Genomic DNA, 15,133 nt, shown 5'->3' with positions numbered 1-15,133 from the left:
TTTGATATTTTTTTCGGCTTTAAAGGTACTAAGCGAATTATTATTAAGCATATGAAATCGTTTTAAATAACTGTTATCTACGAAGCGATAAAATCAAAGTTTCACACTAACATGCAGCATATATAAATAAATATATAGTTATATAAGAAAGAATCGACTAAATTATTTGATTCATCGTGCCCAAAGCCGTGAATACAATTTTTATTTCATGTTTTATTAACTACAAAATTTCCCAAATTCCGTATCTTCGAGCATCTTAAACACGAATGTAACTTATTATTAGGACACATACGTATTTCCCTACTATTCGATAAAAATCATACTCTCTGCATTATTCGTGCAATTATTTTTTATTTTTATTTCGGCTCGTCTTGAGATGAATACAAAGTAGAGATATGCGATAAAATCTCTATCTTCTTGGATCAGTAAATACACGGACGTTTATTCTCCTTATTCATTAATGTGACAGGAGAGTATTGTAGCGCAGCTGTTGATAAATTATAATTATTATTTCCTCGGTGTCGTACTTTCTACGGAGCTTATAAATAATACACTAATGCGTAACATTGGTAAAATTAATATTAAAATTACGTCATCGACGAGTTGTAGGACATAGAGAATATTGACAAGGTGAAAGGTGAAACTAGCTAAGTCAGCCTTGGGTTAAGGTTTTTTTTGCCAAGCGCCAATCCCAAATGACTAAGCCGTAAGCCCAGCATTATCCAATACCACCATAACTTCCCATCATATGGAAAACGTCTAGGCATTAAGCAGCCCCAGCCTCCCCAAACATCTCTCGCCCCCTGCCCATCCCAAAGTAACAAAACAAATCCATCTCCCGCTAATTATCCACATAATTAGCAAGGAAATACGGGCCCCGTTGCATCGATCGGGCATGCGCGCTTTTTGCCTTTCCTAATGCTAAGCTCGAGATTGGCGTAAAAGAGCCTCGGATGCCTCTATGGACTCGCGTCTCCGTCCAAACAAACTTCGATTCTCCAGAAATGTCTGGAAACTTGTCCGGAACACGTGCACGTATCCGTTCGATCGGAGGCGCACACCCACCACCCTCCCTCCCATAACTCCGTTGACCCCGGCCACCCATACCCCCTTCCTGCATATGCAAATGTTTCAATCGGAGCACGAGATGAGATATATTGGGAGGCGGAGAGCCACGGTAACTTGCATCATGCGTGTATATACGTCGATTAATGGATGACTTGGCTTGATGGAATGGCCTACAGATTTTTCTTGCCCAGCTTCCCCTAATATTTTGGCTGCGAGTGCAAATAATATCTATGCAAATCTTACAAGACTTTGCCAAGTTTATGCTTATTCGTTTTTTGCTCTATTGTTTTGGTTTGCGTTAATGAACGATAATAGACGATCGTGGCGCTCCAACAAGGGCTTTTCACTACCAATAATAAATACCCATGTAAAGTATGGAAACGAAAGTTAAATCAATTTGTCATCGAACATCAGTATTAGACGAATTACATTTCTCGTGATAAATAACTTTAATTGCACGCATAACAGAGGCTAAACATCACGCAGAGAGGGAATAAAAAGTTTTTGCCTTCCATTATCAACAAAAAGTCATATAAAATCACTTTTTCTCAGTTAAAAATATACGTTTGTAAAAGTTTATTTACAGCGAGATATAAAGCCGACAAACGGAAGTAGCGTAATTTAATGAAAAACATCGAGTTAAAGTAACGAGCAATGAGCAATGATTCCATGCTTTTCTCTGAGCCTGTGTCTGTGGGAAAAGGAAATGTTGCATTTGCATTTATTAATTATCTTTATTCGCAATGATAATATTGTTTATACATAAATTTGTAAACGTAAATATGCGGATAGGCTTAGGGAAATACTTTTATTTCTTCTTTTTTTTTTTTAATATTGTACTATCATACTATTTATTGATGATTCAATTATTTTAATCCGATGTAAAGTTAATAATTTTTGCGGAAGCTTCATTGCTTTCGAAATCTATTGAATTAGCTGGCAATGATCTACCAGTCACATAAACGGTTTCGTGCTTTAATTTTATCATAAAAGTTTTTCCTTTTTACTTGGTCCTCTTTGATCGATCTTGACGATACGATAATTCTATTACGTAATTGGCCATTGCTCGACACATCCAATATAAGTTATCGTGATGTTTCTATAACCTGAAAAGTTGATTAATAATATTTGTCGACTCGTTCGAGCAGAAGGAGTCCAAATTTGGTCATTTGGAACAATGTATTCCTCCTCTAATCGTCTCGTTTCCTAAATCGCTGCAATTTCATTACCATATCTATCTACCTCACCTATAATATTTCATAGCATATCTATCTAATCAGTGGAGATATTTCATGCACTCGCCTTCGTATATTTTACTTATATTTATGTTGCTCGACGCGAGGCCCCGTAGCAAAAATTCAAACAAGCCAGCATTAATTAATTAAATTTTCTGTTGAATCGCTTCTACGTTGGTGGCCCAAGTGCGCAAGAAGCTTGGAGCTCGAATTAAATGTTATCACAGTGCAATTGCCTAGGAGAATCGTAGAGTAAATAAAGACAAACAGAGAGAGAGAGAGAGAGAGAGAGAGAGAGAGAAAGAAAAGAGATTGGAAAATAACTGCTCCCACAACAGCGCAATGGGCTTTGTGTCGCGTAGATAAATGTCGAAATTCGCAAAGCGTCGTAAATCGATCAAAAGACACGAGGAGCCAAGGGTCAGTCAAACATGGGCTGGACCGCCCGCCCCCATCGGAAGGGTAGAGACATAGCAAAGCTCGGTTAGTGCCAAACACGTAGAGATAAGAGTGGCTCTCTATTCAGAGCTCCGGGGCTCCGGGTGCAACTTCTGTACGATTGTCGTCGCTGTTGTAACCAGCCAATTGTAACGTCTCCCGGCTCGAGGAGGACACGCGCCCGACGTGCCAACTAAGCGGATGCTTTGCGCAAAATACGAGCTGGAACCCCGCGACAATGGATCGACGAGACAAACGGACAACAGACACACGCGAGACGAGACAGACTTCCCCTCTCGTGTTTCCCGTCCGTCACCTTTCTCGCCGCCGCTTCCCGTGTCGATACGACTTCCGAACAACTTGGATTAATTTGTTGTTGGGAGGAGGTGGGAGATATCGTTAAACGTATCGTCCGGATTATTGTCTCCGGTAGTACTTCAAGCCTTTTTATACGATGCTTTTGCATTGTCGTGAATCAAGCTCGCCTCAAGGATGTGACGCCATTCGCCTGTTTCTGACTGATTAGCGACTAAGCCAATTAGCTCCCTGATCTCTGCGTATTTACAAAATACCGTTCATCCAATCGTTCTCATTATCTGAACATAAATAAGATTCTATTGAAATGTCTAGTCGTACAACTGGAGTTCACGTCTGTCGATTTATGTTGTGTTTAAGGTGCAGCAGCAAGTAGGATCAATTTATTTTTTATCTTACAATATGTGGATTGATGCGCGCAATCCATTGATTTACGATAAATAATTTATTGATTGATATGTTGATTAACATTATTTGAAATGTCGAAATTTTGCAAGAGTCGACCTTGAAAATCTGACATTATGAAACACAATGAAATATATTTCAAATTCAGTCCGTTATCTTGAATAATTTCAATAATCTTCTTTTTGCTTAATTTTTTTCGTTTTATTTTTTAATCAACCCATATAATATATATATATATATATATATATATATACATGCGATACGAAATACCGCATTTTTTCCATCGCAAAGGCCATGAAAAATATTATTTTATCAAACGATTGTAATCTTTAATTCTATTCTTCTATTTCATCCCATTTGCTCCTCTCCTTAGCTAAAGGGCGCACAGTGGCAAATGCACGAGACAGCGAATGTCGGGCAAATAAAAAGCATAAACTACAAGCGCGACGTGTGTAATGCATTTTAATTCCCTTTTTCCGTTTGCTCGGCAGCATACGACCGGGCGAAAAAATCCCAGCCGAGCGATAATAGGAAAATGGCGATACGTCGCTAGTACCCTATTCATCTTCCTTTTTCCCCTTTCCGGCTGGTCGTATGGCTGAAAGTCGGGCGCAACGAAACGATTTCAGCTGGATATTCCGCGTCTCCCGCGTTTACGTCCCGCAGGAACAAGACACATATCGACAGGACGTTGATTTTGCGGCCGGACCCTTCCACTCTATATTTCACGAGCCGCGTTATTTGTATTTTGCACTGTAGGACCTGTGTAGGTGCCTCTGTCCACAGCCCTACGTGTTCGCCCATATTAAACAATTTCTGGAATATACTGTGCATTATTCGATTTAATCGTATTTCTTTGCCTCGTCTTCCCTAGGTAAACAAATTTAATGCTTCTTAACGCAATCGAGATAGGGACTTTATGGATAAGTAATGCCATGAGCTATGAATTTGAAAGGAATGTTAAATTTTTTGCAAAATCTCGTTATATATGCACTAGCTGTTGTGTTAGTATGAGGTAAGTGTAAACGATTTGGTTGCTTCCTATTTATTCACCTCTGCTTATTTTCTTTTTTTTTTCTCTTGACTTTCGTCTTCTTTATTTATAGATCCTTTTCTTTGTTTTTGCCATGTTCCATTACGAATAAAATAAAGATTTATCTCTTCGAAACATAGTCGCATAACGTAATGTTTCATATCATTGTTTAAAAGAAATATTTCATTCTTCAACGAAATAAACCACGGTAACTTTATTATTATACAAGGCATCATATATATATATATATATACACACACACAGAATATTAAATATGAAAAAGTTTTCTTCCATTTATTACTCAAAAACGCATATATCCGATGGATTTCGCAAGTTTATAACTAAATCAGGAAGCCATTCTGTCGGATAAGAATTTCCTTAATTAACGTAAATATTTATGAAACGGTTAAATTTTTAGATACACCAGACCTGCTTTTAATTTACTCGATTTACTTGCTGATTCGTATAGTAATCCTTTCTGGGAAGCGGCGGGGCTTCACTCGTACAAACATTCACCGACTAAATTGCCTGGCACTCGGTAAAGTACACCGAAAAGAAATCAAAGCTCATAAATTTTAAAAGAAAACCTTCGACGATGCCGGAAAGCCGCATCGAGCTCTCCGAGAACCGGAAGTGATTTCGTCGCGGCTGCCACCCTCCCCTCGACCTCTTCCAAAAGCCCCACCAGTCGCTATCCATCTCGATTTCTGTGTCTTCGCTCTCTGCTTTCTTTTTTCACCCACTGCGACCAACGTAATCGCAACTTTGTTTCTTCTAACCCTGTCCATATTAGCTACGTCCGCGCTTCTCTCTGGATTTCCAGTTCGATCCACTGGCCAATTCCTCCCCAACGCCGTCACGCCTTCACTTTCTGTGGTCCAGACAGCGAGGAGGAGGAGAAGGAGAAGGAGGAGGAGGAGGAGGAGACGATAGTGGAGGAGAAGCGAGCCAAAGGAGGAGGAGGAAGGACCATCCATTCTCGTTCAACGCCTCTATTTACCTCCGAGCAGTGCTACCGCGGCTGTAGCTCTGTGCCGACGGAAATTTCGCTCCGTTTCTTTCTTATATCCTTTTACCAACGTTATCTCTCCATCTAGCCTCTGCCCTTTTTTTTCATCCCTTTGTTATTTCGCCCAAAGGGTTTGCAGACTCTGAATTATTTATGTGATTTTTATGTAGGAGCTAATAAAAGCGGACGGATTGATGTAGAGGATTTATTTGGATTTCTTACGTGTCCACGTATAAGATCCGTTTCATTTAGATCTGATAAGTTTCGTGGTCATTTGTGAAAATGCTCCACAAATTGAGGAAAAACTTATCAAATGTATTGAACGTGGAGATTCTGCTTTCCTAATTGTTGAACATTCATCAATGATTATTAATACAAGGCAGTCTTATTGCTAAGATTATCGATAAAAATCATCTGTATTTTCTAATTTATTTTCCATCCACGTTCGATTGGCGATATCGAGGCAATTATTACAGCAATTTCCCTTGCGCATTCACGCGCACGTCTATTTCACATTGAATAAATTAATTTTAAAATCTAATCGGACATGTAAAATGTGGCTACCTCGTGTATGCCAGAATGTGATTGACCGTTGACAAAGAAGAAAAGGTCCTCGACTAATAAGCCAAATATCGAATGTATATATTCGAAAGGGAAACTTTTATGTCAAATATTTTCAACCAAACACATCATATACAGAATACTATCATATATATTACTATTATATATGTGTGTATATGGAAATGTCAATTATTTATTAGGTTATTTTATTTGCATGTTTAAACTTTACAATTTGTTCAGTAATATATGATCATAAGAAATTACATATCTGTGTATATATATGTAATGATATTAAATTATAAAATATCCTTATAACACTTATGCAAACAATGTAGATTGAACATATTTTATAAACACTATCTATGTAAATATTTTACTGGCGATTATAATCAATTTTATTATTTAAATCTTATGTGCCATGTAAGGTGTAATTGTTTAAGATGGAAATATGAAGAAATTAAATGGAAATGCGTAATGCTAAAATAGATGAAATAATTTAAATGGATAGCGAAATAGAAAATTCGAAAATTCTATGTAGAACCTGTAATTTGAAAATCTTTTTTTTTTTTTTTTTTTTTACAATTTTACAGTTTTTAACCCAAAATATGAGATTTAAAATAATGAAGAAATTTCAAAGGACAATAAAGCATTTGGCTATCGATTTCAATTATTGCACGTTAACTTTATGATTGTAGGATGATGATACGATGATTTAAAAGTATACGAAATGTCGGAGAAAAAATTAAAATACTTTGAAAAATGAAAATAAAATATCAATACATTAGAATAGAAAGTTTTAGGCTAACCGCAATTGACAAAATTCAACATTTAATTACAATCTGTGAAGCTCAGTTTTCCTAAATACTTTAATTGGCCTTTGCCTCGATCAAAGCAATAACTCGATCCACGTGTCACGTTCTTAAATTCTTCAATTGCAACATTGAAAATAGTTAAGCACAGTCGTAAGAACAGCAACCTTAAATTCATCGAATTTCAAATTAAATTCAATGCAAATAGAACAAACTAATCTACCATTCGAGCTAAAAAGACATTAAAAGAGATTTGAAATGGACGTTGTGAATGCGCCTGCTGTTAAATAAATTGAATAATACTTAATAAAGTCGGGGGACGATAATACATACAAAGACATAATAACAAAGTTAGCGTCAGAAACAGTTTGCCTCAAAGACTCTCCATAAACTTAGCAGCACGTAATAATTTTTGCCGAATGCCTCCTTGGAATCCTCCTTGGCGCTCCTCCCTGCGGGAAACGATTGTCCGATATCGCATTCGGAGGCCACTTCGAGAGAAAGCTCGGAGAGAAATGGTCGAGTTTAACGACTTATCGACCGTTTTAGCACTGTCAAGAGGTCGCGAGCCACTGGCGGACTTTCCACGGGGAATAAACCTCGGTAGTTTGGATTATTGTGTCATTATTGCTCGGGTAAAGGGGAGGGGGCGATGACAATGCCAAGATTAAAGTAGATTAAGGTGGCGTGAAGTATCGGCAAAAACGGACGATCGAGGATTCTGACCATCTTGAAAATCATAAATCATCGATGCATTGTGCTTCATTGATTTAGGGAAATTTTTTAAAATAGCTTGGCTCAGCGCATAGGAGAATACTTACGGTACAATGTAAACTCACACGATGATTGTGCATTTGGACTTTGAAAGCTGAAATCATGTTGATGTTCTAGCGGGCGGTTCAACTTCCTCGCGACCCTACAAACAGCAACGAGAAGTTAATGCAAAATATCTAATCGTCGCTTACGCAGCGCTGAGAATCGCATTAATTTTCGGTGACGAATCGCGACGAGGAGAGCCGGACGCACCAGCGTGAAGCCCCGAATAATCCAATCGAATTACGAATCCGCAGTACGCGAATGAATTAGAATGTGAAGGGGGTAGGAGGCGGTGTCCTACTAGCGACCCAAACTGGCCGTAGGAAGTTAGCGCAGGCGCGTGCTGCAAGTAGTTACAGACAGCTCGGGTCGGGCCGGGCATACGCGAGTAACAGGATTATTGGCGGTTGCAGACCCACGGGGCCACTAACGCCGCTCGATCGGCCCTTTGGGAGAGCGAGCCCGCACAGCACTAGCCACCCTGCTTCCCCTCCCTCTCCAACAGCATCATCCTTCTCCTCCTCCTCCTCCTCCTCTTCCTCCCTCCGACCCTTTCCCATCCAAAAGCCCGTTCCATTTGCTTTGTAAACGCGTAACCGAGTTCGCCTCGGTAGCCTGAGCTTTTTCTCCGCGTCGGAAGTCCTAATTTTTTTTTTTTTTTTTTTTTTTTTTTGCGACAACCAGTCGATGCGCTTGCCCGCGTAATTTCTGTCGATTTAGCAAATTTAATTAAGGCTGATGCGTATCGAACGGCAACTTGATTACGTGGTATTTGCGCCCCGCAAGAAAGGACGATTTACTTTCAAGCAATTTCGAGGACCTTTCCCACATGCACGGTTCAAGGGCTTTTAAATGCCATTGGAGGATTATCGATTATCCGCGGGAGTATTTATATTCGACAATTAAAATGCGCGCTTTTATCGCCAATAATAAATTCTTTACTACTTTCTTACATTGCATTTTCTTTAATGTCTGGCAAAATGGAATGAAATGAAATATCCCGCTAAAGGACACGGCCATGATAAATATTACTATCGCCTCCTCCTAATATAAATTATGATGGGTGTCCGTTTTTTCTTTCTTTCATTTTTATGTTTACGGCACTACGCGTACAGGTACTTTGCGAGCTGTAGGACCTTTGTCAACTGCTTAATTTTTGCCGATCGAACCACCACTTCCTACCCGAATTTTACACACCAATTTATTACACATAAATAATAATTTTTAACCTCGTTATTTATCGATATTATCGATAAGTAATAGTCAAGGGGTTTATATATAAGAATCGGCGATGATACGAGTGTAGGTAGGGGAGGCGAACTTGACTTGACGAAAAGATACATAAAACGGAGATTATAATTTGAAACCAATCAAATTATAAAAAACCTTTCACTTTTTTACCTTTCAAATCTTACGCTTAACAATTTTAAAGCGCCAATCTGACTTTGCCAACATAGTCGCGAATAATCTATTGAGAAATTGGTCTGCCGTCAAGGACTTATCTCTCGTTGCCGTTAATTACATAAAGTTTGCACAGTCGATGGCGCATTGGACGCGCAATCGGCAGCCTCAGCGAAGCTAAGTGACCAACGACAAACGATGCTTATCTGTTTCAGGCTGGTATCATCGCCGTCGAAGCCAAGCGAGCCTTCCTGCAGCACCAGCAGCAGCTCCAACGTCCAATATGGCGCGACCTTCGCGGTCCGGGTCGGCACCATCGACGGCGTCGTAACCCACAATCTGCGCGCGGAGACGCGAAGGGATCTCGCCGCCTGGGCCCGAGCTATCGTCCAGGGCTGCCACTCGGCCGCCCACTCGCTCCGAGAATACACCGTTCGTAAGTATATCGCCGAGGGAAGAGAATGACTCTCGAGAGCGAATTGGCCTTCAATGTCGCGATTTTCTACATCTCTTGTTCCTCTTTAATGCCTGACGACGAGCCAACGAACTTTTAACGCAGCTGGTTTTTGGCTCTCCCGAGTCGCCTCGCATCTTGATTCCGCGGAATTACGATTATTGGCATACTGTTCGCGCGTACCTGGGCTACGAAAACCCATAATGTTTTAACAAATAACGTTTAACAATTGTCACGTCCTGACAAATGTCTCACGTGGCATTTATAGAATAAGGAATTCGCTCGAGAATTGAACCACTGTAATAGATGTTCCACTTGATTATCAGAATTAATATTGGATTGACAATCCTATATGTCTTATCAATGGCATAATAAATAATTTTAATAGCCATGTGTGCTCACGATTGCGCGAGCCTAGCCCCGTTGTTCCAGACATATTCGCTTGTACCGGGGCTTACATCGACCACTTTTCTATCCTTCGGCTTGACAAATACCTCATCGTCCTTTTATTTTTATCGGCTATATGCAGTTAGCCATAATAGTAGATATTTGACATTTTTCGAACAATGTATAGAACGTATTTGTAACTGGTGTTATTGCCAGAAATATTAAAAAAAAAAATTTTTTTTTTTTTTTACTTCTTTCTTTAATACTATTTCGGATACTATTTCGCGTCTCCGGTTAAATAAAATTTGTTACTTATACCCATGAAAAAGAAAAAGGAAAAAATATCTACACGATAAATAATTAATTTTAATTTGTTTGTTTATTATTATTGTAGTTATCGCTATTATTGTCATTGTTATAAGGATAACGGTGAGAATGAACATTAGTAGAATGGAGAAAAAGTAGGAGAATATAGAAAATTCCATATAAAAAGTTGAAATGAAAATTCATTACGAAAAATTGAATTAACATCAAATTATATAAAGTACATTTTGTTTGAGAAAGTGCCCGTGAAGTCATTAGTAAGGCAGAGACATCCATTTCGTTATTACCGTTGATGTAACGACAACTAAAATAATTCTACCCCAAGTCTTAAATATTAAAGAAATATTAATCAATGTCAATAATAAGTGCGATTGTTCGTACATGCACGATAGGAGGGGAGTACAATTATCAATTAATTATCGCACCCTTGGTTAATATTATTCATTCCTTGATATTATGATTATTTTCTTTCTATTCAACTTTCAATATAGAATTAATGGCTTTTGATTTTTTTTTCTTTTGGCGAATATTCTGTCTCTGATTAGCGACATCGCGAGAACTGCTTGAAACGCAACATATTCCGTATAATTTGAATTTAACGTTCTCATACTTAAATTACTTTCTTTCTTTTTTTTATAATTTCTTGAATCCTTGCTTTCTTTCGTTTGATATTATTCAGAATTCTCTCAAACATATCTTAATTATATATTTATCTGCAAAGCAGATTCGAAGTAGTTAGGAGCGAAATAGACTCAAGCGTTCGTCAGGACAAAATTATTACTATAATATATCCCCGTAAGGTAATTAACTTTTTAAATGTGTTTTTCTTTTTTCATTTTCTTTTTCTTTGTAAATTAACTATAACGAATTTACCAAGTGCAAATAAGTATGGCTAAAAGGAAATAGCTCGAAATTATTTTAATTAAAATATAATGTAAAAAGACAAAAGACAGTATATCCGTGGCAATAAAAAATCCAGTGCTCTTAGGTGACAGGCTCTAGTGAGGTAAGAAATTTCATTACGCCCCTCTTGTTTCATCTACGAATAGCTTGAAAATCCACTTTAGAAAGGGAACGCTATAATTGCATCTCTCATAAGCACACGCTTACTTAACATGCCAAATTTCAGTATTACGCTAGTGTGATAAGGGGGGGGGGGGGGGGGGGGGGGGGGGGGGGGACAAACGAAAAAGCAATGGAAATATTAATGCAATTTTGGGAAAATTTATCTGAAATTGACGTCGACGGCGAGTGAATGAGGACAGTAACGAAGCGCGTGGGCGTGCGTTGAAGTTTCACAACTTTCATATCGACACGACGTTATTATACTTATTAGACTTTCAAAATTCAGCTTACATCTAAGATGGCGTATGTGATCTGCGTGCCTCCTCGACTACACAAGTTCTTCGACGAATCCTTACATTACTTCCGCAACTCTCAAAACATGTCTATTTAGAATCATAAGAGGCTGCTGCTCCTGCCTTAAACATATACTTACTCCTAAATGCTTTAATGCGGTTATTCAGGCGTGCATTATTAGCATGCAGCTAGTTAATATTTTTCATACGTGAGTTATTTCTTAGTTTAACTAGTTTATCTGCAATCTCTGCTTTGACATGACCATGTTAGTGGCTTATTCAGTAATGGAATAAACACAGTACTCCTAATTGCACCCGAACCCTAAGTATCTAAGTAAATTCCTGCACATTCTCCTGAGAAATCTTCCTTCGCTCCCAACAGCTATAATTTGGCTACATCTCCCTTATGAAAAGGCTTTCATTCAAAGGATTCATGGTTGTTGAAACTATTTCGCATGTATTTTACAATACCTGTTGTTAAATCTTAGAAATTCAAGGCAAATCTTCCCAAATCACGCTGGCTTAATTTTGAAAAAACAAAAAACATAAACAAAAACAAAATAATAACAAAAGACAATATATTGCCCTTTGGCAAGTCGTATTCCGTAAATGAATCGTGATAAGAAATCGGGCAGCTATTTCATATTCAAATTATAAATATCATAAAGCCGTATTATCTAAATATCATATTAAGAATCAACATTTTTTTAGGCAAATAAATTATGGATAAATTAAAGTTTTATTTGTTTGATATCGAATCGCGCAAAATATTATTGCATCCTCCTGTGATAACACACACACGTACACGCATACGCATACAAATACATAACACACATTCGCATACACACGCATCCATAAGTATATATATATAGACCGGCCGTAAAGATAAACTATCAATGAACGTGGTTTGTCTAAGAGACGCTTGAGGACACTCGTAACGAATATCCAATACAAAAAAAAAAAAAAAACAAATACAAATAGCTAAAGGATACATAAGAGGATAAAAAACGAATCGTTAAAAGACAGGAGACAGGTCTTATTATAGCAATTCGATGAAACATGCATTTTTCTCCCTTTCCATAATTTTCCATTCTACTGATGCCTTTAACCTCCCTCTCGAAATCCCCCCCCCCCCCCCACCCTCCTCCCCGGCACCACCCCATTCCCACGCTTACCCACTAAGTCCTCTCCTTCTCCCGACAACTCCATTCCTATCGCTCGCTATCTCCCCGTCTCGTCTCTTTTATATACACAAACTCTCCATGGGAATATCGAAACAGTGGCTTGTTCAGCGACGAGTATAACAGGAGAGAGACGAACGGCAATTTGCCTCGACGAGTCGAATAAACGACGAGGAATGGAGAAACGGTTATATCCTCCATGTCTCTTGCTCCAATTATATGTATATACGGCAACGCGCATGCGTCTGCGCTAACGTAATAGTTTTTTTTTTCATTCGCTTATTTATCGACATTTAAAAACCTTGTATAAGGAAGCTCCGCATATCCTTATTTATGCACAGTAAAAGAGCAAGTAAGCTTATATTATTGAAGTGTTGGTTACCTTATGATATCCGTCATTGATAAATATCAATCCGAAATATTTTCCATTTTAAGCGGATAAAATCGAAATTCCAATATCACGGATTAGAATCTCTTAGCTGAGCCGTTAAATGTCCGCTTAACAACGAGTAACACCATCACATACGTCCATAATCGTAATCGACATTGTAATCCAGCCGAAGGAAGAGCTCATAATTCCATACGCTAGATGCGAAGGCTTTATTTCCTACCTAAATACTTCGGGCTCCAAGGACATTGTTAAGGAAGTAGGAGAGAGCTGTTGGGGAGAGTCCCGAGGATCGTTGGAGGCACGAAAGCTCGACATTATTCACAGCATTACAGCATATCGCTCGTAAACCTGTTTCAGGTTGTGTCTGGCAGGGTCGAGCCTGTCAGCTGGTGGTCCACCATGAGGACGGCTTCAGCCTGTATGTCGCGGGTACCCGGGGCATCACCGGGAACGGCATCAGCCCGGGCTCGCCACCGCCGACGCCACTCTGGCGACGACCTTTCGATAAGCTCAGGATGTCGGCGGATGATGGTGCGAGACTTCTTTGGCTTGACTTTGGTGGCGACGATGCCGAGATCGTAAGTACCTTTTGTGCTTGTAGTTGCTTGATTACTCCGGCGCTGAATATTTCCAGGTCGAATGAGAAAACTTGGCTTCTCTTTTACCGTCGACATCCGCGCTGATTATTTCACTAAAAAATTTTGCCATGTTTTAACATATTCGAGCATGTAATAATAATTGTAAGACATCGCCACTTATATTCAGAGTCGAATGTTCTTTTATAATAATACACTGTTAAGGTACAAAAACATAATTATCGGAGGCTTATTAAACGACGCGATTTAATAATATTGTAAGGATAGATAAATAATAAACGGTACAATTCACCGCAATACACGATACGTTATTTTTCTCCTATAATATTCTTAAATAACGAGCTCGTTATATAGGAATGTTAAACGCCGCTGTAAATTCGATTAAAATTGCTGTATAAATACTCGTTAATAGATGGGGCTCCCGTAGCCCCCCACCCCACCATCCCGGCCACGAACACCGATCATAATCAAATTTAAAAGTAACTGTTCGATCGCCGTAGGATATTAATAATCAAAGGAACTAAACGTAGCGAACTTTTCCCCCGCGATTCGAGCGAAAAGTAAACTTCTCCTCCGCTTTTCATAATACGCTTGAAACTTTTTCCATCCGGATACTTTTACATTTAAATAATGAAAAATATTTTACAATTCGGCTCTTTGTCACGACGACGCACGAGTCCCATAAAGTAGCATTGATTTTTGCACTATTAGAATTCATTTATTATCCTATTTGCTGATTTAATCACAACTGCAGAAGTTAATAAGTAAATAAGACTTACGAGCTTTATCGAAAGTTCGAAGAAACTGAGCAAATGAGATAAATCATAAATTTAATAGAGATAGAAAAATAATGATAACGATGTGCACGCGCGCTTTCATGTCGCATCGTAAGTAGTGTAGTGTGCCAATAGGCTGACGCATCCTTAATTATCAAGCCGATTAAGCGACAATAATTGCAGGTTACGAATTAACAATTTCAGGAACTGGATCTGGAAAGCTGCCCGAAGCCCATAGTTTTCGTGCTGCACAACTTCCTGTCCGCGAAGATACACCGACTCGGATTGAGTGCATAGGGGTACGAGGGGACCCCCACGGAGGTCCCCGATCTGCCACCCCACACCACAAGATCCGTCACCAGCGTATTTCTCCACTGAATTTTGTTCGTAACCTTCTTTCCACCGCGCTCCATCCTCCTGCGCCGCCCCTCACAAGGATAACCACATTTCTCTCGAGCCAATCGATCAAAACTAGAATTAAGCACGAGAAAATACACTAACGATTGTCTAGAGTCTCTTAAGATAATTACGATTGGCGCTAGAGGCTTCGTAAAATCTCCGTTACAAGACATCACC

At 38.9% G+C, this 15,133-nt stretch overlaps 1 protein-coding gene across 1 annotated transcript in view; it reads left to right on the top strand.

Moving 5' to 3' along the window:
* The window catches only part of Syn1 (Syntrophin-like 1), a 145,196-nt gene that overhangs the window by 129,799 nt on the left and 264 nt on the right, over positions 1–15,133 (top strand). Inside the window, exons 5-7 of the mRNA XM_011500978.1 lie at positions 9,306–9,526; positions 13,543–13,763; positions 14,762–15,133. The exon at positions 14,762–15,133 is cut by the window's right edge and continues 264 nt beyond it. Of these exons, the coding sequence (XP_011499280.1) occupies positions 9,306–9,526; positions 13,543–13,763; positions 14,762–14,854 (535 nt within the window). The 3' untranslated portion in view covers positions 14,855–15,133. The remainder of the gene's footprint in view (positions 1–9,305; positions 9,527–13,542; positions 13,764–14,761) is intronic.

This window comes from Ceratosolen solmsi, unplaced genomic scaffold, assembly GCF_000503995.2.
Source record: "Ceratosolen solmsi marchali unplaced genomic scaffold, CerSol_1.0 scaffold27, whole genome shotgun sequence".
NCBI classification, from domain to species: domain Eukaryota; kingdom Metazoa; phylum Arthropoda; class Insecta; order Hymenoptera; family Agaonidae; genus Ceratosolen; species Ceratosolen solmsi.
This window is presented reverse-complemented; position numbering and strand designations above follow the sequence as displayed.